At 43.1% G+C, this 24,564-nt stretch overlaps 1 protein-coding gene across 2 annotated transcripts in view; it reads right to left on the bottom strand.

The window, feature by feature from the left end:
- Positions 1–23,619, bottom strand: part of LOC120031072 (OTU domain-containing protein 7B-like) — a 32,031-nt gene extending 8,412 nt beyond the window's left edge. Inside the window, exons 1-10 of one of the 2 annotated variants that reach the window (XM_038976628.1) lie at positions 23,415–23,619; positions 4,223–4,441; positions 3,618–3,800; positions 3,132–3,359; positions 2,839–2,940; positions 2,311–2,438; positions 2,101–2,207; positions 1,756–1,883; positions 1,473–1,622; positions 511–625 (exon numbers count right to left, since the gene is read on the bottom strand). In XM_038976628.1, the coding sequence (XP_038832556.1) occupies positions 511–625; positions 1,473–1,622; positions 1,756–1,883; positions 2,101–2,207; positions 2,311–2,438; positions 2,839–2,940; positions 3,132–3,359; positions 3,618–3,800; positions 4,223–4,307 (1,226 nt within the window). In that variant the 5' untranslated portion in view covers positions 4,308–4,441; positions 23,415–23,619. The remainder of the gene's footprint in view (positions 1–510; positions 626–1,472; positions 1,623–1,755; positions 1,884–2,100; positions 2,208–2,310; positions 2,439–2,838; positions 2,941–3,131; positions 3,360–3,617; positions 3,801–4,222; positions 4,442–23,414) is intronic. The other variant, XM_038976629.1, reaches the window with a different exon arrangement.
- Between the last annotated feature and the right edge of the window lie 945 nt (positions 23,620–24,564).

The following is a 24,564-nucleotide window of genomic DNA, read 5'->3' as shown; positions in this document are numbered from 1 at the left end:
TGTGTGGGGTACAGAGATGAGGTAGTCATTCAAAAATCATGTTAAACACTATTATTGCATTTTTCCTCCTGAACTTATTTAGGGTTGCCATAACAAAGGGGTTGAATACTTACTGGCCGAAGACATTTCAGCTTTTAATTTTTTTTAATTAGTAAAAATTTCTACAAACATAATTCCACTACAAAATGTGGAAAAAGTCAAGGAGTGTGAATACTTTCTGAAGGCACTGTATTAATTCCATTGAAGTTATTTTTGTACACCATTCCAGTTGAAACAGCAGCAAATCTTAATCCTGTGGAATAAATATCCACTTATTTTTATTTCGGGCTATTTCTGTATTCCCCCTTGTTCCAATCATAGAAGGCATTTAGAGCTAATCTCACTCATTTCTCTAATCTGGAACAGGGGTCAATACAGGATATTAGGTCCTACGAGGACATAGTGACTACGTGTGTGTTTTTGGAGGGGGTAATGCAGACCCAATTTGAAGTGCAATGAGTCGGATCATACCTTGCCAACATGACATTGTCCGTGTCATCCTTGCCCCATTCCCAGTCCTTCCCAGGGTCCACTGCAAAGTGTACAGGCAGCATTTTGTGTTCTGAGTCAGTGAGAGGGATCACAACTGTGGGGGAGAGGGAGCAAAAATGTTCAAAGTAAAATTAAAAGCATTCTTCAATCCAGCAATTGTCATTCAACTGATGCAAAGTACTAATTAAAGAGGGACCGTAATGGCCAATTTCTCCTCAGTCTTCCTATGCCTCATTAAGAACACAACTGAAAAGACTAGATTCGTGTCTTGGAGGCGTACTTTGATGTTGGTCATGGGGTGAGTTCGTAAACACTGGCAATCTACTCCGATTAGTACTCTGGTTTGAGACCCAGAGTGCAGAATAATTGATGAATTTACAAATGACATACACCCAGTTGACATGTTTCAGTAAAGACTGGCTAAAAATGTTTTATTGTTTTTATTGTTACAGTCATTAACCCTTCTTGATAAGAGAACAGTCTAACCAGCTTTTCTAGGGTGAGTAAAATGGTCAGAGGGAGGTGTTCTCTCATTTGTGTCTGGAAGTAGCTAACAAGCTAGCCAACTTCTGCGTCAGTGTTTGACTGATGTTGTGAGATCAGAATGCTACTCTTCAGTCGGAGCGTCAAGTGAGTGATACTTTACAAACAAACACTGTGTCAGTCAAGGGAATTACTTGAAACCAAAACCGAACCTTCAAATATTACAAAGAAATCAAATGTGACAGGTACTCCTAATCTCAGACTTTTTCATTTTAGAAAAACACTGAAGTCTAAAAAAAATGTTTTTACACATTAGTCAATTTTGGGACTATGATTGATGTGCAGTTGCTCTAATTTCCACTTTGATGAGGTGTAGTCTATTCAAGTGGTCCACTTCACTATGAGACGTGTTGGTTGTGTTGTAATAGGTAGTTAAGAGGATGGACACGTAACATTACCTTGCTCTTTCGAGCCGTCCTTCTGCTCCATGGAGACGAGGGCAGAGAAGTGGGCCTGGTCGTACGCCAGCACTAAGGGCGAGCGATGGCACTTGGCAGCTGGCACCTCCAGGGGCAGATAGATCCCTCCGAATGGGATGGGGGCAAAAGCTGGTGAGGGAAGGGAGGAAGAGAATAACATTCAGCATAAAACATCACAATCAGTTACAACACTAAAGTTCATAAAGCATAGCTTATGGATGTAAGGCAGCCAAATTGGTAATATCAAAATGTGTCTTCCTACCCTCTCCTCCAGAGTCCCTGAGCATGGTGTCTGCCACCACTACTATGGGCCTCCTCAGGACATGGGCCAGGACGAACACGTGGAACTCCTCCAGACTCTCGTACACAGGCTCCTCTGAAGACTCCGTCCTGCACATAGGAAACAAACGAGGTCAGATCAGGAAACACGCAGGAAGTGACATAGGTAGCCACTATCTAACATTTTCCTCTCACTATCTTAGTCTTTGTTCCAAAACAGAGGCTCGTGATGGGCCGTAACTCCATGTGGCATGCCTCACACTTAATATAATAGTATACATACTTAACATAAATAATGCGTGTGAGAGGTGTCCGAGACAGGTCTTACCCATTGCTGCCATTGGTGCTGTAGTGTATCCTAGGTTCACTGGAGGCCAGTTTTAGCAGCTCATTCCACTCCTTCTGCCACTCCTCCTCCGTGTACACCAGACCAGACTGTGGACACACACACACTTCAATACACTGAAATGGAAGTTTGGACTGTAAACAATCCCTTGGGACTAAGTTTCACATGGATCCATCCTAGTGAATCCCCCACCTCTTTGTTCTGCAGGGTCTGCTGCCACCTCCACCTGCGTCTCAGCGACTCCCTCTCCTGGCCGTGGTCCATCAGTGCATACAGAGACTTCCGCAGCATCAGGTCGCGGTCATGAAAGCCCCACATACCTGCAAGGCCGTACAAGCACATAATATACACAACACCATCCCAAAGAAAGGAAAAGCAGTGGTTACATCCAAACCTTACTCTAGGCAAAAGGCAAGTTGTTTGATGTGGGAGTTGTGTTCTTAATTAGCCTAGTGTGCCATTATGGGCTGTAGCTTCAGGAATATCACAAATAAAGCCCAATTCCTAAGGATGGATTACAAGGCATTTTAGCTGCAATGCGTACACCTCAATTGGGTCCTAATTAATTGCTCTGGGCTAAGCCTCTCCAGTAGGACACTGCCGCTTAGGTATAATGTGTACCACAATTATTCAAGGGCTTACTTCAGCTAACAATGAAGCTCTCATCATTGATTGACATAGCAGAGATTTGGATCTTGTTTTAAAGGCTATGACACTCACCCAATGACGCTGCATGTAACAGGCAGTTTCCGTCCCCACTCGTCGCCAATGGCAATAGACTCTGACAGTTAGGTCCCACCCGTGTCCACCAATTGAGTCGGCCTTAACGTAAACAGAACAGGCACTCGCGGTTTCATTCACACTAAAAACTATTTAGCACGCACGTCTAGTACTGAGAATCTATGGTGTAAACGGTCATCTACACGACACAATGAACAAGATTGCCTCAGAAGTGAATAAAGTCATTTATTTGTAATTGGTGGCAGCAGTGGAACCCGTGCAGTTAAACTCACCGGCGTGCTCTAAGGCCACCATCATAGATTGCTCGATGAGGTCCCTCTCGATGAAGCCGCGAAAGTCGTCCCGGTACACGGTGAGGTCGGGCAGCTGGAATGTGCACAGAGGCGTGTCCAGAAGGGGCTCACTACTACAGTTGCCCGTACTGGAGACGTGTGACCGCGCAAGGGACACGATGGTAGAGCTGGCATGGGATATGCCTCTCGATAGACGCTTCTCTGTGGCTGCAGAGGGAAGCATCACAAAAGAGAAAGAGGAGTTTAGGTTAGTTGTGGGAAGGGGTAGGAAAGAGAAATTGGACAAGGGGAAAGTATACAAGGAAGGCTGAATTGAGAGAATTGACAAAAAATAAAAAGTGAACTAACAAAACAAAAGGAGAGGGTTCTAGTTTATCACAATGAGGAGAACAAGAGGACAACAGATAAGTGGTTGTAAATAAGTGACATTATGCCCAAAATATATATGTATATTTTTTTACTTACCATTGTTCTCACCTTGCAGCACCTCCTCTTGACGGTGCAGAAGGGGCCGCCCCACCCTGGCCATCTCCTTCTCCGGGGCTGGGTACGTCCTCTCCTCAGCAAAAGAGCATGACAGGTTCCCAGCATGCACTTGTCGCAGCTGTTCAAAGTCACTGAGGGCAGCGTTGAGATCCCAGTTCTTCCCTGCAAATGGAAAGGACAAGTCAAACCCGACCGAAAAAGCCAACGCATTCTATGAAAGTCAGATCCACTCAACAGTCATTAGTTTAAAGATTTACCATATGTCAGAACCATAGCGACTGTTATGTAAAGGCCACTGACACATTCCGTTGCTTGAGTAAATATTAGAATTTTGAGCACGTCTTGTCTCTCACCACCGTATAGCTACTGCAGTGCATTACATTTTGAACCCATATTCTTACCTGCAACTTGTGCTGCTGCTAGGCAACAGGAGTTGAGTCTCTTCTGGATTTAACATCTTCCTTTTACATGATAGCTTACCTAACCAACAGCTCTAACTGGGAGGTGCACTGCTAAATTTATACCCCTCACTAGCAGTTGACCATAAAACCATCTATTTTACCCCAGAATGCCTTGCAACTCACCCTCTAGCAGGTCTCTGGCTAGTCCTGGTTCGGCTCCAGTGGAACGGACAAAGTCGGACAGGACTGCGTCCATATCCAAGGTCATGTGATCATGAATTTACAGGGCGGCATCAGGGTAGAAAAAAAAAAAACAGGGGATCCGCCCTCCCCGACAAGACCACTGGACCAAGGGGAAGGGGGAGAGGGGCTCTTCAACTTGCCTTACACGTCCAGCCAAACCTAAATAGAATCAAAAAGAAGCAAAACGGATGAAAATGTAAACCTGAATTGGCATCAAACTATGATCCATTTGTACAGCAGGCAGGTACTGTGGAATGTAATGTTATAGGGCCAGGAAAAATGATTCAAGTGTGTTAAATGTCATCTTAACAGCTAACACACACAAAAAAAGATGGAACATAACCCCACTGACCCTTTCATAGTGCCCATGTGGAAGCCTGTTTTGGTAAAGAGCAACATCTGTGGAAAAACATTTTCCAGTTGACCCCTCTGCCTGGCCACGTCTCACTCACCCATGACCACTGTTGTGGTAGGCTGCAAATTACACAAAGGTGTTCATATTTGCATTGAATCATGGCAACAAGATAACATGTTGGGATGACGCAGATGGGTCTCTTTTCTACCTACACAGCACACTCCTAATAGCTGTGTTATTGTGCACAGCCGCAGATTCAGTTAACTGGCCGTCACGCCTATCACGATGGGCAATAAAGAATGCTTTACAAAAAGCATCACAGAAAAATGCTCATTGCAAAAAGTACTAGCATTGAATTAGGGAACCTTGACAGCTCAATTATAAAGTTGGCAAACATTTAAGGCCAGACATAAGACAGAAAAGCTCTACACAAGGACATTATTGAACTCCCCTTCAGTTGGAGGCGAGCCTTCCCTTTAAGAAACCATTCCATTCTGACTTTAAAACATGGCTCAGTCAGTGAACCCCCAAACTACAGGGCACAAAGAAGTCTCAAATAATGACCGGGGTTTAGAAAAAGTCCAAAACTACAGCAATCCATGGGCAATAAAAATCACATTACTGAAAAGAGGCATAGCTGGATCAGGCAAAATGTCATGTTACTATGGTAACAGTGATAGGTTTTCAGTGTAGCAAACAGCAATGATGACCCCCAATCGAGACTGGGGAACAATACATTTTCTACAGATGGGCTATTGAAAGGAGAGATGCAGAGGGCAATCGATACAAGTGCAAGGATGACTGGAAATGTCCCTGACAGAAATAAGATAGGCTTCTAGTGTCAACATCTCAGTCCATAAGGTAGCCTAGTGTTTGGCTGTAGCACTGTGCCAATATGTGACCTATAATACATTTAGCAAATATATAAACACAACATGCAAACTGTTGGTCCCATGTTTCATGAGCTGAAAAGAAAATCCCAGAAAAGTTCCATATAAAAACCTTATTTCTCTAAGATTTTATGCACAAATTTGTTTACGTCGCTGTTTGTGAGCATTTCTCCTTAGCCAAGATAATCCATCCACCCGACAGGTGTGGCATATCAAGAACATAATGCCACACACTCAAGTTGAGGGAGCGTGCAATTAGCATGCTGACCGCAGGAATGTCCACAAGAGCTGTTGCCTGAGAATTTAATGTTCATTTCTCTACCATAAGCGGCTTCCAATGTCGTTTTAGAAAATTTGGCAGTATGTCCAGCCAGCCTAACAACCGCAGGACCTCCACATTTGGCTTCTTCACCTGCGGGATCGCCTGACGGGGGTGCTGAAGAGTATTTCTGGCTGTAATAATGCCATTTTTGGGGGGGAAACAAATTCTGATTGACTGGGCCTGGCTCCCTCCATGGCTGCACCCCTGCCCAGTCATGTGAAATCCATAGATTAGGGCCAAATGTATTTATTTTCAATTGTCTGCTTTCCTTATATGAACTGTAACTCTGTAAAACCTTTGAAATGTTTGCATGTTGCGTTTATATTTTTGTTCAGTATAGATATCTGAATTGAGATTAAGCTCTCTTTGAGCATACACTGCCTAATGCAGTAATTCAAATTCCTTTGGTACCCTAGTGTACATCTTAGTCTAAAACCCCATTTCCCTTCTATCCTCCTAAATGGTCAAATGTTCCACCTCTCATGTTATGTTATGAATTTGAGATACTGAAGTTCAAGCTTCAAGCTGTGACTGGACTACTATCCTTGTTACCTGCAGTCATCTAGCCCCGCCCATGCCTCAGTGAACTCTTCACCTCCACACCTGATGAATCACTTTTTTCTTACACCCATCCCTCTCTCGCTCTCTTGACCCACCCTCACTCGCTCTCCCTCCTTACAACAAAGGCACACTGGCAGGCAAGATAAGGCAACAGGACAAAAGGTCTTTCTAAACCAGGGAATTTCCAGTGCCCTCGTTCCAAATTCGGCCACAAAAAGAAAGAAAGAAAAAGACTTCTCTCTGCAGGGTCTCCAACACACGTGCGGTGTAGCAATTCACTGATGTTCACATACACACATCACCGCTATGTTCACATCTCTTGTAATAGTCTTTTCCCAAAGCCGCTGTAACACACAGCTAGAAGCTGTGGATAGGGGCCAGCCTACCCTTCAAAAAAAACTATACAGTGCCTTCGGAAAATATTCAGACCCCTTGACTTTTCCACATTTTGCTACGTTACAGCCTTATTCTAAAATCAATTAAAAAAAATGTATTTTACTCAATCTACACACAATACCCAATAATTACAAACCAAAAACAGGTTTTTAGAAATGTTTGCTAATGTATAAAAAATATTAAACTGAAATATCACATTAACATAAGTATTCAGACCCTTTACTCAGCACTTGGCAGCGATTACAGCATTGAGTCTTCTTGGTATGACGCTACAAGCTTAGCACACATGTATTTTGGGAGTATCTAACACTTCTCTGCAGATCCTCTCAAGCTCTCAGATTGAATGGGAAGAGATGCTGCACAGCTATTTTCAGCTCTCTCCAGAAATGTTCGATCGGGTTCAAGTCCGGGCTCTGGCTACTCAAGCCACTTCTGCATTGTCTTGGCTGTGTGCTTAGGGTCGTTGTCCTGTTGGAAGGTGAACCTTCGCCCCAGTCAGAGGTCCTGAGCGCTCTGGAGCAGGTTTTCATCAAGGATCTCTGTACTTTGCTCGGTTCATCTTTGCCTCGATTCTGACTCGATCTCCCAGTCCGTGCCACTGAAAAATATCCCCACAGCATGATGCTGCCACCACCATGATGCACTGTAGGGATTGTGCCATGTTTCCTCCAGACGTAACGCTTGGCATTCAGGACAAAGACTTCAATCTTGGTTTCATCAAACCAGAGAATGTTGTTTCTCATGGTCTGAGAGTCTTTAGGTGCGTTTTGACAACTCAAAGCAGGTTTTCATGTGCCTTTTAGAGCAGCCACTCTACCATAAAGGCCTGATTTGTGCAGGGCTACAGAGATGGTTGTCCTTCTGGAAGATTTTCCCATCTGCACAGAGGAACTCTGGAGCTCTGTCAGAATGACCATCGGATTCTTGGTCACCTCCCTGAACAAGGCACTTCTCCCCTGACTGCTCAGTTTGGCTGGGCGACCAGCTCTAGGAAGAGTCTTGATAGTTCCAAACTTCTTCCATTTAAGAATGATGGAGGCCACTGTGTTCTTGTGGATCTTCAATGCTGCAGACATTTTTTGGTACCCTTCCCCAGATCTGTGCCTCGACACAATCCTGGCTCGGAGCTCTATGGACAATTTCTTCGTCATCATGGCTTGGTTTTTGCTCTGACATGCACTGTCAACTTTGGGATCTTATATATAGTCAGGTGTGTGCCCTTCCAAATCTATAGAATTTATCACAGGTGGACTCCAAGTTGTAGAAACATCAAGGATAATCAATGGAAACAAGATGCACCTGAGCTCAATTTCGAGTCTCATAGCAAAGGGGCTGAATACTTATGTAAATAAACTATTCTAAAAACCTGTTTTCACTTTGTCATCATGGGGTATTTTGAGTAGATTGCTGAGGATTTTTTTTGTATGTGATACATTCTAGAATAAGGCTTTAACATAGCAAAATGTGGAAAAAGGGGTCTGAATACTCTCAGAAGGCACCGTTGACAAGAGGCTGTGTGAGTATCCTCAGCATTCAAAAGAGACAGGTGTTGAGTTGAGTGGACAAGTACTTCTGTCCCTGGAGGTAGGTCAGTGTTTACACTAGTGAGAGAAGCAGAAGCCAGCAACACAATATCTCCCTAGGCCCTGGCCTCCATACAAAGCCTCTTGTTGTGTTGACCTTACTGCATCTGATAAAGATAACTTTATGACCTGATTCATTTAAGAAACACTATTACACCTACTGCTGGGAGTTGAGCAAACTAAGTCCTACAAATAATGATGTATCAACGGACAAGCTAGTGCCAATGCCTGCTGGTAATGTGTCGCTCTGTGGACAGAATGTATGCTAACAGACCAGTGAAAGGACTTTGTTATTCCCAGCCTCTAACATCAGCCATTCCTGTGGACGCACTCAGCTTCTGACGCATCAACCAGCAGGAGTTCCTGACAATGGGGTGAGGTGAGGGCCACAAAACTAGGGAAGGGTCCACTAAATTATTAGTTGACAGCTGCTAGGGGTGATAAATCGACAAAGACAACAAATTAATGTCAATGTTGTGTCTGCAAATATTGACAGCAACGTAAGCGATCCGGGGTTGAAACTGTCAGAATTTCCCCAAAATAGTTTCCATCAAGTTTAGGTTTTGTGAGAGACACCTAAGCGATGGCCTGACTAGCATAATGGCCCTGTTGCCAGCACAGAGCAGTCAGTTATGTGTGTGCAGGCCGGCCAGGCTTTTGTCTGAAAGGTTACATAATGGGAGCTGCTGCTAGCACGTGGGTGCTGAGCCTGGGAGAGGCCTGGATCACTGAAGCAGACATGGAGAGGTCACCACGGCCTGCTGCAGCCATTGTGTGGGCCCGTGGAAGATTCATGGAGGTAAACAATGGATGGAGAGACAACCTCCATTACAGTATAGGCTTCCAGCAGTGAAACAACTGCAGGCTAACCAAAACAGAGAAGTCTAAATTAAGCATGTGAAGAACAGGCCTACTGCAAGTGATTTAGGAGAAACGAGAGTTGAGTGTAAGCACAATCAATGCGGTGCTAATCTGACTTGGGCTAACAGGTTAGTACAAAGTTAAAATGTCAGCAACCCAGAACCTCTGGCCAGCTACTCCATTAGGTTCTGGGTGGAGGACGGGGAGATGTTGGACTAGTGTGATAAGCAGATCCTGTTTGGTAGCTTCCCACCCCAACCTCACTCTCTCGGTCTGCAAGCCTATGGGCCAAATATACCCTCCTGTTCCGAAATTCTAAATATGGTATTGTCTGGTGTAGGTGAACCCCTTCAAATCGTAATTCTTCCAAATAAACCGTTTCACAAAACAACCGCAACAGAAGAATTGTTCCACACTATCCGTCATATCCCAGTCTCCTGACAGACATTTTAATGTTTTTTTGTTGTCACAAGAGACTAGTAGAAACCTAAAAATCAAACACTGAATTAATTGAAAATAGAAAAAAGGATAGTGCTGCCTGCCACAATTTGAATGATAAATTGGACCCAAAAGGGGCATGGCCTGAAATCATGACACTAAATGATTAGTCACTGAAACAGCAGAGGCCTCCTTGGCATGTAGTTTGGGGCCATGTTGGTCTAACAGAACCTGGGGTGGTGAGCCAGCTAAAACCAGAGAGCTGCTACCACAGCAGCTGAGAGAGCCACAGAAGAATACTAGTGATATCATTCTGAACAGGAATAGGTATATAGAACCACTGCATCAAACTGAGTCAGATATGATAGGAAGTAATCTAGCCTAAGATAAATGTTTAGCACAACAAGACCGAGAGACAACGCTATAGCCTACTTATTAAGGGCGGGATTGCTCCAAATGCTTTGTCATGTCACATTGTGCATTCATGTAAGGTCACTCAATATGCCCTACATTACTTAAGTAGGCTTACACCAAGCCCTATATGTGTTTTTTGAACCCGCTCCACTATAGGCCCAGCACTTAGAAAACCTTGCCTATCGAGGCCTACAAGACATCCTGCTCCAACTTCCATCAAGCCTGGACAATAAATTAAGTCCAGCTGTGCCAGGCACTCTCATGATAAATCTGCATAGCCTGTTGTATTGCACAGGGGTAGTATGAAGTCCACAAGGCAGTCATAAACTGGTAGGTCTACTGATAAGATGGATGCACAGGTCTGGAATGACCGATATTTCAGAATTTGTGACCTCTGCCAACCGTTTACATAGCCATACTCAGAACCTCATTAAGCAAAAAGACCCCATTTGAGACTACTATTAAAGGGAGTTCAACTTCCTGATTTGGCTTTGTTTAGCGACTTGGTCATTACATGCAACGGCCATGACTGAAGCCAAAGTAGAGTTGTCTTGGGGGGTGGTTTAATGTGGGTGTTTTCCCACATGGCAAGCGTTTGTACATAACTTAAAACAGTTTAACCAGGTCGTGTCTTGAAGTTGGCTAGCACTAACTAGCCTAGGCAACTTATTTAGTCAATAAGCAGGCTGGTGTGAACTGTGGCAATGTTGGTTTGACATTGGATAGCCCATCTCTGGGGCTAAATGACTTAAAATGACTTAAATGTAGTTATGCACCATCAATAGATTACACAATGTAAATGGGACAATATTTTCATGTTGCACATCTTTTAGTTGTCTCATTTAATGCCTCAATATTTGTATATGCATTTTTATACAAAGTTAATTTGAGGTTAAGTCATTGAAATTGGGAGCTACTGACATTTTAAAATAATTGTCCCACGTAGGCCTACGTTATTAATGTCAAACCAAATTGACCATGGGCATTACGAATGGGGCTCGAGCAGCTATTTGATGATTCCTAATTGATGATTGCTTGGGTGCTGCCAGCTGTGTACAGGATTGAAATAAACTCAACCCAAGGAAAACTGTTACAGTACCCTTTATTCCGTGACATACAATGTTTTCCTTTAAAATCTCAGTTTTGGACCAGACTGACTTTATGACCAAATGAAAATTAGCTTTTTAGGGGCAGTCACTTTTTAAAGTGAGCCCTCTATGCATCCTTACAAAATGAGAGTGATCTGCACTTCCAGTGAAGGGGGAGCAGGGTTGTTGGCTGTCACTAGTACACAGCAGAAGGACTTGCCATTTCATGTTTAGCCCACTAAGTCATTCATCATGTGAAACATGAACCTCACTTTCCAGTCGAGAGGGAGAGTAGCTAGAGCCTGAGGCCCAATATGAAAACGGTAAGGCTAGCCACTGTACCTGAAGATACTCAACAGGCTTTACAATTATATCGTTCCATTGTCATCAACATATAGCCTAAAGGCAGCATTTTCCAAAGATGGACAATTGGGTTGTTCTATTCCCATTTCATGCTCAGTCAGGACAAGATGATGGATGACCACATCTCTAAATGAATCAGTTCTATTTTAGTTTAATAAAAGTTTCCCTGTGATCTCAGTGAGGGTGTAACACCCTCGCACCACTGCTAAAATCATATGAGTGATGATATAGAAGGGCTGATAAGACAACCGAGGCTGTGTGAGTTGCGTCAGCGATGATAAATGTTGCCCAGTGGTAGGCCCATACCTCTGGGCTGGAGGAAAGGTGGAGAGGGGTTAGGAAATGGCACAGTAGTCCGAGGCACAGCAGCTCAGAGATGGCCATAAACGCTGGAACAACAGCTTAAGCTACTTGGTTTGACTGATTTATGAACTTTATGAAGTTGCATACTAGACCGTCGACTATAATCAGATAAGCTACTACCGTACATGGAAAACTTTTAGCGCATTTAAGGCTAGCCTAATCATTGAAATAATTCTGATTAACCACAGCTTTAAAAAAATAAATAATAATAATAATAATCTTATGAGTGCAATAGCCCCAAGCCTTCCTTGTTTTGTACTAATAGTCCCTCATTCTGAGCAAGTCAAATGTGCCAGGGATCAGTCAGAAATAGGATCAAGAGATCATAAAGTAACTAAACAGAGTACAGACACTTCACAACTAGAGGAAGTCAAACAGTGTGGTGATTACTGACTGAAGCGGAGCCCACTAGCTCATTACATAACTGCACCGATACGTCTGAGGAGGCCGAGCTTGTCTGGCAGCGGGATTAAGAAAAATCAAGCACAGTTACCCAGTTCCTCCTGAGCTTCAGAACCCTGCAACTACAGCTAAGCATACCGCACAGCAGCAACGGTCTTACTGTACAAATCAGCATAACGCAGCTCAACTGAAGTAGCCTACTTCTTGCTTTGCATAGCTGCAGAAACGTAAAAGGCAGGAGCCCTGGACAAAGAAGCACAGTCAAAGATTACAGGTTACACACTGCAAGGCAACGTATCGCAGGACATCCTAAGAGACATAGCTGCCCAACATAATGCTACGCAACGTAACACCATGGTAGTCAACACAATGCAAACATTGAGTGCCCATTCAACACTGGCGCAGGAACACAGCAATGTCTGACCAGTCAGGAGCCGAGAAGACACTACTGCCCATACTGTTGCTCCTGTTCCACATCTCACCTTTACAGGGGGGGGAGAAAGAAAGATAGATTTTTTTTTAATACTCCTGTTCTGCTAGCAAATTGGTGTGTTGCTAATTGTACCGTCAATGTTTCGTCCGTTTGGTTGAGTAAATGTGCTTAGTTCAGGTGGCGAGACTAATGTCTCCGGTTTTCAATGACTTCCAGCTCTTAGCCAAATCAATATATTTAATTGGATTTGGACCATTTTCCCTGGTCAAATAACATTTGTTTAAGCTGGTCATTGGAGAAGAATCTATGAAATGCACAACTTAAGCCTGGAACATTTTCTGAGATGTCAGCCAATTGAACCATGAAAACCACTGACTTAAGTTTATTAGTGAAAAATTGGTTTTCCATAGCAAAACAAGCTTTAGCTCGGTGTCAATGGCACAAACAGCCATTCTGTTACCAAACTTTTCATCTTCTCCAAATACGGTAACGCAACAGTTTGGGGAAACAAAGGATTGTTACTTGTTTCCCCTTCGAATTAGGCCTGGTCTTTTGGCCATCTTCTATTCATTCATGAACTCAGAGATTCCAGTCTTGATCAAGGCTTGGACACCAGCTGAGGTAAGCGGTGTCACTGATTACAAAGACACTGCTCATGCGCTAACCAAAAGAGAAAGGGGGAGAAAGAAAGAGCTGATGTCAGAGATTCCATGGGATGACCACCCTCTGAAAGGGCATGTTGCTGGAGCCAGGGCTTAGAGGTGTCCAGTCATCACCCAAAAATCTGCCCCTTTCACCCTTCCCAGGAAATTTTTCAATGGAAGTTAAGGCCGGGAATTTTACTTAAATTCATCAAAAAAGTTACCTTATAACAGTGAACCTTTTGTGGGATGCACATTGGGCAATTCTAGGTCTTGTAGCATATTTTGGTTAAACTATCCCCAATTTAATGGAATTGCAACCCTCTGCATGCACAGTGCATTCTTCCATCACATGTGCAGTGCACTCTTCCATCACATGTACAGCTGATTCTCAAGATCTTGCATACTAATGAGATGCTATTGAGCCCACACTACTACACTGTCCGAGTCAAGGACTACATGCTTTCTGGTAAATTTTGATTACAATACTGGGTGGGGTGAATATATTTTATATGACATACATGATTTTTTGTTCACTAGTAAATAGTAGCCTACAGCAAAGTGTGTTTAAATCATTTCTAACTTGTTAACAATTTCTGCTAATTAGTTTTTGCTACCATGTGGGTTTTAGCTTGCTTGAGCCTGCTAACTGAGGAGTGTTAACGCACCTGTTTCCATACGTTTAATTTTAAAACATTTATCTTACAAAGGAGGTGTTTAATCTAACTGCTTAACTATTTATCTGTACATGAAATTGTATTTGGGGGTTTTTGTCTTTTTTTTCTTTTTTTTCTAATATTTACAGGAAAATGCCACGGAAAATGCCACATCTGATGTGTGGAAACATTTCATTGCAGCTAATGTAGAAGGAATAGCTGTGTACATTTGCAGATACTGTGCCAAATCATATGTGAAGAATGCAACAAAAGATGTAGAATCATCTGGCCAAGTGCATAAAGTTCCCTCAGCGCTCACAACAAGCAACCTCTGACAAAAGTCCCTCTACTTTTAATCGAGGTGAAAATGATGAATCAGACACCTTATCGATAGCAACAGCTCATAGTCCTCCTGGAATCACAAGTTTTTTTGACTCAATGGAGGAATAAAGAAAAATGCTGATGAATGTCTTGCTCGAGCTGTGTATGCAACTGGTTCACCTCTGATGGTCACAGGCAATGTGTATTGGAAGAGATTTCTGAATGGAGGGGTGTATGCTGGGCAGAGAACAACCAGACATGCTTTATGTACTAATTTGCTGGATGCAGAGTTCAACAGCTCAAGTGAAGGTCAAGCAAATCAGAGAACACAGTCTATAATGCAATCATCTCTGGTGGGTGGTTGAATGTTCTTGGGCAAGGAATAATTAACTACATCATCTCCACCCCTCAACCAGGATTCTACAAGAGCAGACACACCGGTCTCTACATTGCAGATGAGCTGAAGACAGTCATCAATGAATTGTGGATCTGAGGCTCTTTCCCTTGTTGCCTCCATCATCCTCCAAATCCCAACATCATCAGCCGCCTCAGAGCACAACTGGTCCTTGTTTGGGAACACACACCAAAGCACGCAACATGCTGACCAATACAAGGGTCGAAAAATGGTGGCCAAAATTGTGGCAAATTTGAGGCTTTTTGAGCCTGACAACGAGCCATCCCCAACAAGGTTGGAAAGTGAAGTGAAGATGAGGCCTCAGTCTGATGTTTAAGAGGTGGACATTGAGGTTTAGGGAGAAGACATGGAAACCTGAGAGTAAGACAAACAAAGCTTTAGTTTCTACACTATCATTTTACAGATGTATGTTGAAAATGTTTTTGGGAGATGTGATGGATCATTCAATATTCCCTTTTGTTTTTCAGTGAAATCATCCCATGTGAAGAGTCAAGTCATTTAATTTGAGTTCAATTCGTAACAAAATATTATATATATATATATATATATATAGGAAGGATTTAATAATTTGCAATTATATCTATTTATGATAAGGTAAAAGGTTTATGTTTCTGTCTCCATATGATATGGTAAATATATCCAATGCAAAAAACATTACATTTAAATGGTATTAACATTAATTTTCATATATTTCTGTTAATTCCAATAGAAAGTTTCCACCTCTGAATATTCCCCAAAATGTGCAACCTTTAACAACATCCCATCCGAAGGAGGCTATAAAACAAAGTGGCATCAAACATTGAATGGCCTAAGGGGATCCCACATGTTGTCTAAGCCTGCTGTAAGCATTCAGTGATGCTTGTTCCCAGTCTTCCCTCACTCCTTAAATACTCAAGCTTCTCATTCCATGTGATAACTGTCAACCCTGTAAGTTGTACTGTGAAAAAAAGGAGACTTTACATTTGTACAGTTTGTTACCATAGCTAGAAATGCATACAGAATGCCAGCCACTCATCTGCAAGGTGTCAAAGTTACAACAGACTTTTCACAGCCTAAAAATACCACTCCATAATCATGAACCAAATATAGCACCTCTCAGCGCAAAGTTTTTAAACAGCAGACAACTGAAAGAAAACAGGCGGGAAACAGACCAAAAGTTATGGCGAGCAAACAAGACAGCTAAGCTATGTCTGCAAGTGTCATGGCTCGAGAAGCTTGTCTACAAGAAACACAAAGCGTCCCTGATAGGCTACTGCTCTTTCTCTCTGGTGTATCTGCTCAACTTCAATAGGTAAATGGGTTATGCCACCAGTAAGGTGTGCAGTGTTCTCTGACAGTGTAGGACTAGCTACTGCAGGCTTTTCAGTAGCAACTGACAGTGTAGGCTAACTCCAGTAGGGTACAGAAGTTAGGGGGCCTGGTAGTCAGTCACTCTCATTTTGGCAGACAGAGGCCCGATTTCCTCTTGTTGACATGCACGGCGGCGTGGTAGTAACTGCCAAGTTCAAGCAGTTAAAATGGGCAGAGTAATAGCTTTCCAGAGAAACTGTTTATCAAGTGTCTGAGAGCTGATGTCATGGCTAAGCCAAGCATTTTGTGGCCAAGGTCTCAACGAAGTTTCACTTACCCACAAACTGGTCTTTCTCAAGAGAGGAAAAGGATGTCTCAACCCCCCCCCCCCAGTTCACAATTGGTGGTGTGGGTCATGTGCATGGAGTATTTCAGAACAGCCTGTTCTCTCCTCTCCTGCCACCATGCTCCATTGGGCACTTTATTAGAGCTGCCCAGTACCTGGCTTCAGAGGTCACCCTGCCCTGTGCCCAGGGTCTGTCGTTGTAGTCACACCCAGTCATCAACAGTCAAGCGGTGCTAATTAACAGCCACTCATAGCAGACGGCTTCAGATGGGGATGTGGGGTGCCGAGGCAGCAGCCAACAGTACTGACGCCCCTGACATATCCTCCGACCAGTGTTGTGTGCCATGCAGTGCCGTGCTGTGTCATGCCACACCGTGAACAGTGGTGCTGACCCATGCCATATTGTGCCTTGCTGTGCCATGTAGCAATGTAAGAGGGCACACGGGTAGTTCACAGAGAATGGTGGCAGAAAGGGAGTAACAGGACAATTTATGCAGGCATGTTTGATTTGTGTGTGTTTTGTAATGAGACTAGGCCTACACTTTGTGCCCATCTGCTTACATGTCAATGCTCTTCAATGCTGTGGCTAATCAAAATAATAGAGCTTGATTCTGTCAGCTGCAGAGTGCGAGCAAAGCGCTGCTATGCCAATGAAGGACTGCAGCACAGAGATATGCAGCAGAAGTGTTTTCGTTGGACTCAGGGAACAATCTGCCCTGGTTTCAGTATTCCCGGAGCACTGCCAACCTAAACTCAGCACACCGTGGGCGGAAACTCCTCATACAGCACTAGCTGCTTTTTATTGATGTCTTGTCTTTGTGCAGAAATGCCAGCTTCTGCATCGTCTGCACAGCTAGCCTATTTGGATGAAATTTGCAATCAATATGAAATTCAGCAATAAGACACGAGAGGGTGTGGTATATGCCCAATATACACAGCTACAGGCTGTTCTCAGGCACGATGCATAGCAGAGTGCCTGGACACAGCCCTTAGCCGTGGTATATTGGCCATATACCACAAACCCCCAAGGTGCATTATTGCTATTATAAACTGGTTATCAACGCAATTAGAGCAGTAAAACTAAACGCTGTCATAACCGTGGTATACGGTCTGATATACACCGGCTGTCAGCCAATCAGCATTCAGGCCTCTAACTACCCAGTTTATAAAAGCAACTAAAACCCTATGGACAGTAAAACCTGAGGGCAGTAAGAGGAATGAGACTGAATTCAAACATTTGTACCAACATTTGCTTTCCCCAGTAGCTCAATATGCAAAGGCCATCAATGTCTTGTGGATGCCAATGAGACTTCACAAAACAATGAGCTAGGGCTTACATAACTCACATTTAAAAGAAGGGTGGGAGTTAGCTTTTGCAGTAATTTATGCATTACTCCTTCACGCATATCAGACATTTCTTAGAAGCAAACCTGCATCTTTGGCTGCACTGCCACAAGACTAAGCAATAACAGTACACATCCTGACCATGTTACAAAACCTGTAAATTAAGTCTTGAAGTAAAAATCCTATGAAAGATTTATGGTATATATATATATATTTTTTTAAGGAGGCAACAATAGCCTTCTTGTAGAAAAACACTGAAAACAAAAAGGACTATATTTGCAATTGTTTAAAGACCTACCATTATGATCAGAATGGGCAATATTGAACTTGATATCTTGAATGTTAAGTCTCCCAGTGAAATTAGCCTAAATTAATTATGATTAATGCAGAGTTGCGCCAGTGGATCTCAAGTCAGAATACCGTCAGCACAAATTGAATTGCTGTTATAGAATTAGCCTTGCACTCCGAAAACACACATAAAATAACTTGTTTTCAACATCAGGTAGGCCATCCTATGTATGTGCAAGGCCTACCGAACCTGTATGCAGTCCGTGGCTAGGCTAACGGCAGTGGTTAAACGAGCATTAGCAGCAACAGGCCTGGGTACTAATGCTCATGCGAATCCCCACGTGGTGCTGGCTTGGCAGTCAATGCAGTGACGTGGCTTTACTCGCCCAGGGCGAGAGGCTCCTCTCCTGCAGGGATAGGATTACTGTGGTCCTGGATCTAGAGTGGGGAGGACTGCTGTTGTGTAGTAACGGCATGGTGAGGAGCCAGCAGCCATGTGATCTTACCATGGCTTTCTTCCGGGTAGACGGCCCAGTCAAGGGGGATTGTGGAGCTTTTTTTATGTGAGGGCAAAAGCATAGCCTGGGTCTCCATTCACCCCTCTATTAGGCTATACCCATCAACCGTTTGACCCGGTTGGCCGATCTGTAGAGCAATGCAGAGATAATATTGGGGATGCTTCAGAAAAGCAAAAAAAAAAAAATTTGGGAGCATGTGTCCCATTGTTTTTACATTAGTCGAACTCAATGCATTCAACATCCTACAATCACCCCACAGTGATGCCTTTTTGAAAAGAGTTGGCATAGCAAAGTTGAGTACAAAAACACCAGATAAAATGATCATATAACCAGTCAGAGTATCCCAAAGCATAGGGCACACGCACCCAGTCTCTGGTTGAACACAAAGGAAGTAGGTACTAGGTAGGGCCGGGGTGCAATGGCTGATGCTTGGTTTTGAAGGCCTCGCCACCCTGACACAAACAGCTCTGGTCCCTGGCTGCTGTGTCAAAGGGCTGGCAGGCATCCAGGCACGCAGGGGAAGGTTAGGCTGAACAGGGTTTTATGAGTTGCTGTCTGGGTGCACAGGCTCTCAGAGACAAGCTTCCTATTGATCGCTCCTCTGCTGAGGAATCATGGGGATGTTTTTTTCTTCCAAAGCACATCTGGTACAGTCTTGTTTGGACCATGCTGTGTGCTGGCAAACAAGGATGCAGGGGTGCATGGTGGTGGAATTCTAGATGTCATGGTCATAAAGTCTTATGAAAATGTATGGAGTAGACTATATGTGCTGTGTAAAGCAGTAAATTGTGACCACCAGAGAGAATCTGAAGAATAAATCTTTGCCTAGTTAGAGAATTTAGGCTAGCAGGATGTGTCCATTCATGTTAACGTTTACATTACATTTGACATTTTAGTAATTTAGCAGACACTTATCCAGAGCGACTTAAAGTTAGTGCATTCATCTTAAGGTAGCTAGGTGAGATAACCCCATACAGTATCACAGTCATAGTAAGCAACAAGGCCCAAGCAATCTCGGTTAACCCAAAACTAAAGTCTTGCAGAATTGGTCAGCTGCTCAATTAAGTTCTCCCAACATGCTGAAATGCCCATGCAGGCCACCTCGACCCAGTTATTTTCTTGAGTCCAGGTTAACTTTGGTAACCCAAGGTCTGACCTTCCTGATGAAAGCAATGAAATGCCTCTGTTGGCTGGAACATTAAGCTGGCAACAACTAGGGTTGAAGGGGCGATTCATGCATGCATGGGCCTACTAAAAGCCTAGATATGCATTGCATTTCCTTCCCTGTAGCATTTGGTCATGGTAGGACAAATTACAATCCTTGAACACAGACTAGATAGAGGCAATAAGAGACGCATGGTCATGCAGTTGTCCCACTAACCTGGAGAAGCACTCAACTATTTACTTATTCATCTGACCTTGTTTGTGGGGGTAGAGGGATCCTATGGGGATAGTTTTAATCTACATGGGACTGGCACTGAAGCTGACACTGGATCCATGAAACACACTCTTATTGAACAGCTGTTTGGGGGAGCCCAGCGAGAGACCACTAAAATTGTATCTCTAGTCTAGGCGTTGCTGCGGCAGCAGGGTTCCACACTGAGATATAACATTCAGTCTCTACTACCACACAGAGACAGTCAAGATGGCTAAAGCCAACCAACACAATGGTAGGCTAAATGGCTCTGTGTGAGAGATAGAGAGGGTTTAGGCTTAACTCATAACTTCACATAGGTAAGGCTTGAGCATGTATAAGCTGTACAGTGACAAACCATTTAGACTAGAGCTTGGAGAGTGCTAGCTAAAGAGAGTGGAAAGAGGGAAAGGATCCTGAAGGACAAATGGATGGACTCCGGGGTTTTTTCTCCACAGAACTGTCCGAATAAGACATGAGTGCTCACAAGGGAACCGCACACAGATCAGTCATGTGTGGACGACTTCACTGTGTGTCACACATAGGCTAAAGGACACCAATAAATTAGCCAAGCACACCCTGAAAACTTCCACAATGCTCAACTGGTGATAAAACCGAAGCGAATTATGACGTCACCAGGTCAATAGGATAATCCCTTGCCTTGATGGATTATGGCGATAATTCTCTCTGTCATCAGTGTCATGTTTCTCCCACCTGTGATTCAGCCAGCCATCCAGTTTGACATAGTGTAGTGTTTATACATCGCAGGGCTTGTATAGAGGCAAAAAACAAACCATTTGAATGTTGGTGGAGAAGCATGAAAAGTTGCAAATTAAGCTATGAACCACAGATTTGCCATGTTTCATTGTCAAGAGTCAAAGGGCTCTACGCAAAACAATTAGTGATCACTGTCAAACAAATGCATCCGAACACCATTTTGTTCTATGTGATGCTGTCGTTAAAAAAAAAAAAATGTGTGTAATGTTGGGGGTTGGTGAGGGGCTACACCAATGCCATGATTACTGTATATATGTGATAACCTTTGTATGCTTGCAATGCACAATGATGGAAAAGTACTGGGTAAATGGAGATGTACTGCTTTAGTTCTCAGGCTGAGAATGGTCTGCACCTGCTGATAGTCACCCAGCCTCAAGGCCGAGATAGTAGAGTGAGAAACCACAGTCTAGACATGTTTTTCTCATCTTAGATACTTTGTATCTAATCCAATGCAACAATGTTAAGATATGAATGACGGTAGGGTCTGTGGTCCCCTGTTTCGACACACAGATCTTTACTATAGACTACTGAGATACTCTGTATGTGAATCTCTGTCTGCAATTGCATTTTATTACTAAAGAGTTTTATACCAAGGTTCCTGTGTCAGCTATCTGGAAGACTGATTGTTAAAGGAAACTGACATCACCCCATGCAAAGGACCACCCAACAGTAACATATTTGACATTTACTGCTGGATAAAAAAAACAGTCATTCACAGTGTCTTAGTTGTACTAGAGAATCTCAATATCACAGAGGAACACTATACAGGCTCCCCAAAAGATGACCTCAGGTGTTCTGTGTGACGCTGTATGGATCAATGCGTTCCTTGAAAAAGAGAAGACTTGCGTAACGATGCAAACTTGCACTCACACCCTAGCAGTCTGCTCACTGAGGAACACTCCTCTTGTCAGTTAGCCCTTCCATTTAGCCTTTCCAGCATCCCCCAGCATTGCCATTGAAATGAGTAGAGGTGGGAGGGATAGATGCATTTCTTCCTCCCACTGCAAAAATAGATCCCTCAGAATTCCACTGTGCTTGTGCGCTCCCTCTGAATTCTACTTGTACTAATATAAAAGGCATTTGCTGCATTTGTCCCTTTTGTTTTCTCTCTCCCTCCTCAAGTGGTAGGCTCGATCGACTAATGCTTTAATGCAAATGGTCACAACTTGAATGACACCACAATCACATGGTCTTGAGCGAAAATTTCCTGCCAAATCACAGATATCATAACAAATCCCCAAATTATGCTTCATCTGGCAATGATGTTATAATGCATAGTGTACTTGTAGTGGGAGCAAGACAAGCATGGGTTCAGGTTCAAGTGCATATAAACAGCAGTCAGAAAGCTGCAGGGAAGGTAGAGTTGATAAGGGTTAGTCTTCCTCATCTTCTAACAATGTGCCTTCTTTACATAATGAAAAAGAGAGAAGGACCTGTAGGCCTAAGCAGTGAAGAGACTGTCTCTCTGTCCTACTTTTATGTTGCAGGTTGTCTGCCTATACTAGACTACAAGCAAACAAAATAAATTGTAAATAAAGAGCTGAATAATCCAAGTCAAAATGTAATGATACCCTTTCATTGTAGTGGTGTTGGCAATGGCGCAAGGCATAGTTTACATAATGACGAGAGGTCTTTAAATAAACACACTGTGGAGCTGTCAAAGCCTATGTCACTGGTTTCAATCATCCAGGGAAGAATATTAGTGACCTAAGAGTGTCATTGAAATGTATTATCAATGTTTTACAGTTAACTAAGCAATAGCCTAAATACAGGCAAGTATTAAACTCTCTGGGGTAAATAACTATAAAGCAGGAGTCCCTTGCATTGATATAACATTTGATACTCTCTGCATGTCTATGGGTTTACTTTAAACGTTAATTATAGCAAGCAACAGGGCTACGACTTGCTGAATATTTCACCAACAATTGACTGACAGAGGCCTCCCGTTTGAAGTTGCTCATTCCTCAAATGGATTCATAGGCCTAACGTTAGATGGGGAGAGGATGATACAAGGAGAGAGTTGAAGGAGGATACAGGGAGAGAGTAGAATGGCTAACTAGTCAGCTAACTCAACATACCGTTAGTTAGTCCAATAATGTAACGTTACTAAAGGATCCGACTGATGTGTGTATATTGTCTATGAATGGGCTAAGCGTTATTTAGCTAACTAAACATAGTACATTTTCGTCCTATCCTTTTCTGGCTAACTAGGCAGATGGGCAAGAGAGGGAACTAGCCAGTTAGCTAATGTTAGCAAAGTTATCCTGGACGTAGTTAACTAACGTTAGCTAGCAAGGCACAGTAACCGAAGCGACATTGTTAACGTGACTTGAATTAAATTGGAAGCTAACGTTATAGCTAGCTATCCCGTTAATAAGTTACGGTAACAAGTTTGTAGCTAAATTAGTTAGCTAGCTAGGCTGACTAGCTAACATCAGTTAGGTAACTTAGTTAACTAGTTGGTAAATCGAACCCGCTATGTTTCATGTTTAGCCGTCTAGGAGTCTCCCACTTAAAACGTACCATTCCAACTCATTAAAAAAGGTTCATACAAAGCCAGCTACGGGTCGTCCTGTCCAAAATGTTTCCAGCTAGCTATAATGTTACAAGCTAAAGTCGCTAGCTAGCAGTTGAGTGTCCCTTGTCTGCTTACCTTGAGCGGCCTCGCAGACATTTCTTTCATCGTCCCATAATGGTCCTCCCTCTTGACAAATACTGTGAAAACCTCCACCTTTATTAGACCAATTGTTCCTGACTTTGAGCTAATCCAGAGGTTGCAGTCTACTGTAAATCCAAAACAGGACTCAACGACAAAGTAGTTTCTTACTTACAACAACAACAATGTCAACCAAGGCGCTTCTGAGTCGGGCCAGCTGAGGTAGCCAAATTATGTTGCCTGCCAATCGCAAAACAGACTGAAGTTGACTGCCAATCCAAAACACCAATGACCACACGATACTTTTTGACTGAAATGTCCCAGTGTAGCTAACGTCAACTGGAAACGGTGGAGAGGGGGGGACTTCATACGACGATTGGCTGCAGAGAAATGAGAGGTAGGCAATCGTTTCAAGGCTAGGGATGGGGCGGGAACTGTTCCTTCGATGAGGTCATCTGGGTGATTTAGCTAACGTGCAAACTTGTGCCTTCAGAACGTATTCATACTCCTTAACCTATTCCACATTTTGTTGTGTTACAGCATGAATTCAAAACGGATGACATTTTAATTTTTCTCACCCATATACACACAATACCCAATAATGACAAAGTGAAAAACTGTTTTTAGAAATGTTTGCAAATGTATTGAAAATGAAATACATTCATATCTAATTTACATAGTATTCACACCCCTTTTCTATGACACTCCAAATTGAGCTCAGGTGCATCTAATTTCCTTTGATTGTCCTTGAGATGTCACTACAACTTGATTGGAGTCTACCTGTAGCCAATTCAATTGTTTGGACATGATTTAGAAAGAAACACCCCTGTCTATATAAGGTCTCACAGTTGACAGTGAATGTCAGAAGATTTTGAGACAAGACAAGGGTTTCCACCGGGCTCCGAGTCGAGATGACCTGTAAGATGGTGGACAGGAAAGAAAGGAGGAAAGTGGAACATATTATGAGTAAATATGGAGCGGGGGATTTCACAAGCCTTCTGGAAAATATGATGAAGGAGAAGATGGCGGGTGGAGAAGAAAAAAAGGAGAAAGGTTTAACATGTTTTGAGTGAATATGGAATAGAGGATCACACAGAACTTTTGGAAGAGCTACAGAAGGAAATTGAACGTGACAAGAGTGAGGATT

Source organism: Salvelinus namaycush, chromosome 37 (genome assembly GCF_016432855.1).
Source record: "Salvelinus namaycush isolate Seneca chromosome 37, SaNama_1.0, whole genome shotgun sequence".
NCBI lineage: Eukaryota > Metazoa > Chordata > Actinopteri > Salmoniformes > Salmonidae > Salvelinus > Salvelinus namaycush.
This window is presented reverse-complemented; position numbering and strand designations above follow the sequence as displayed.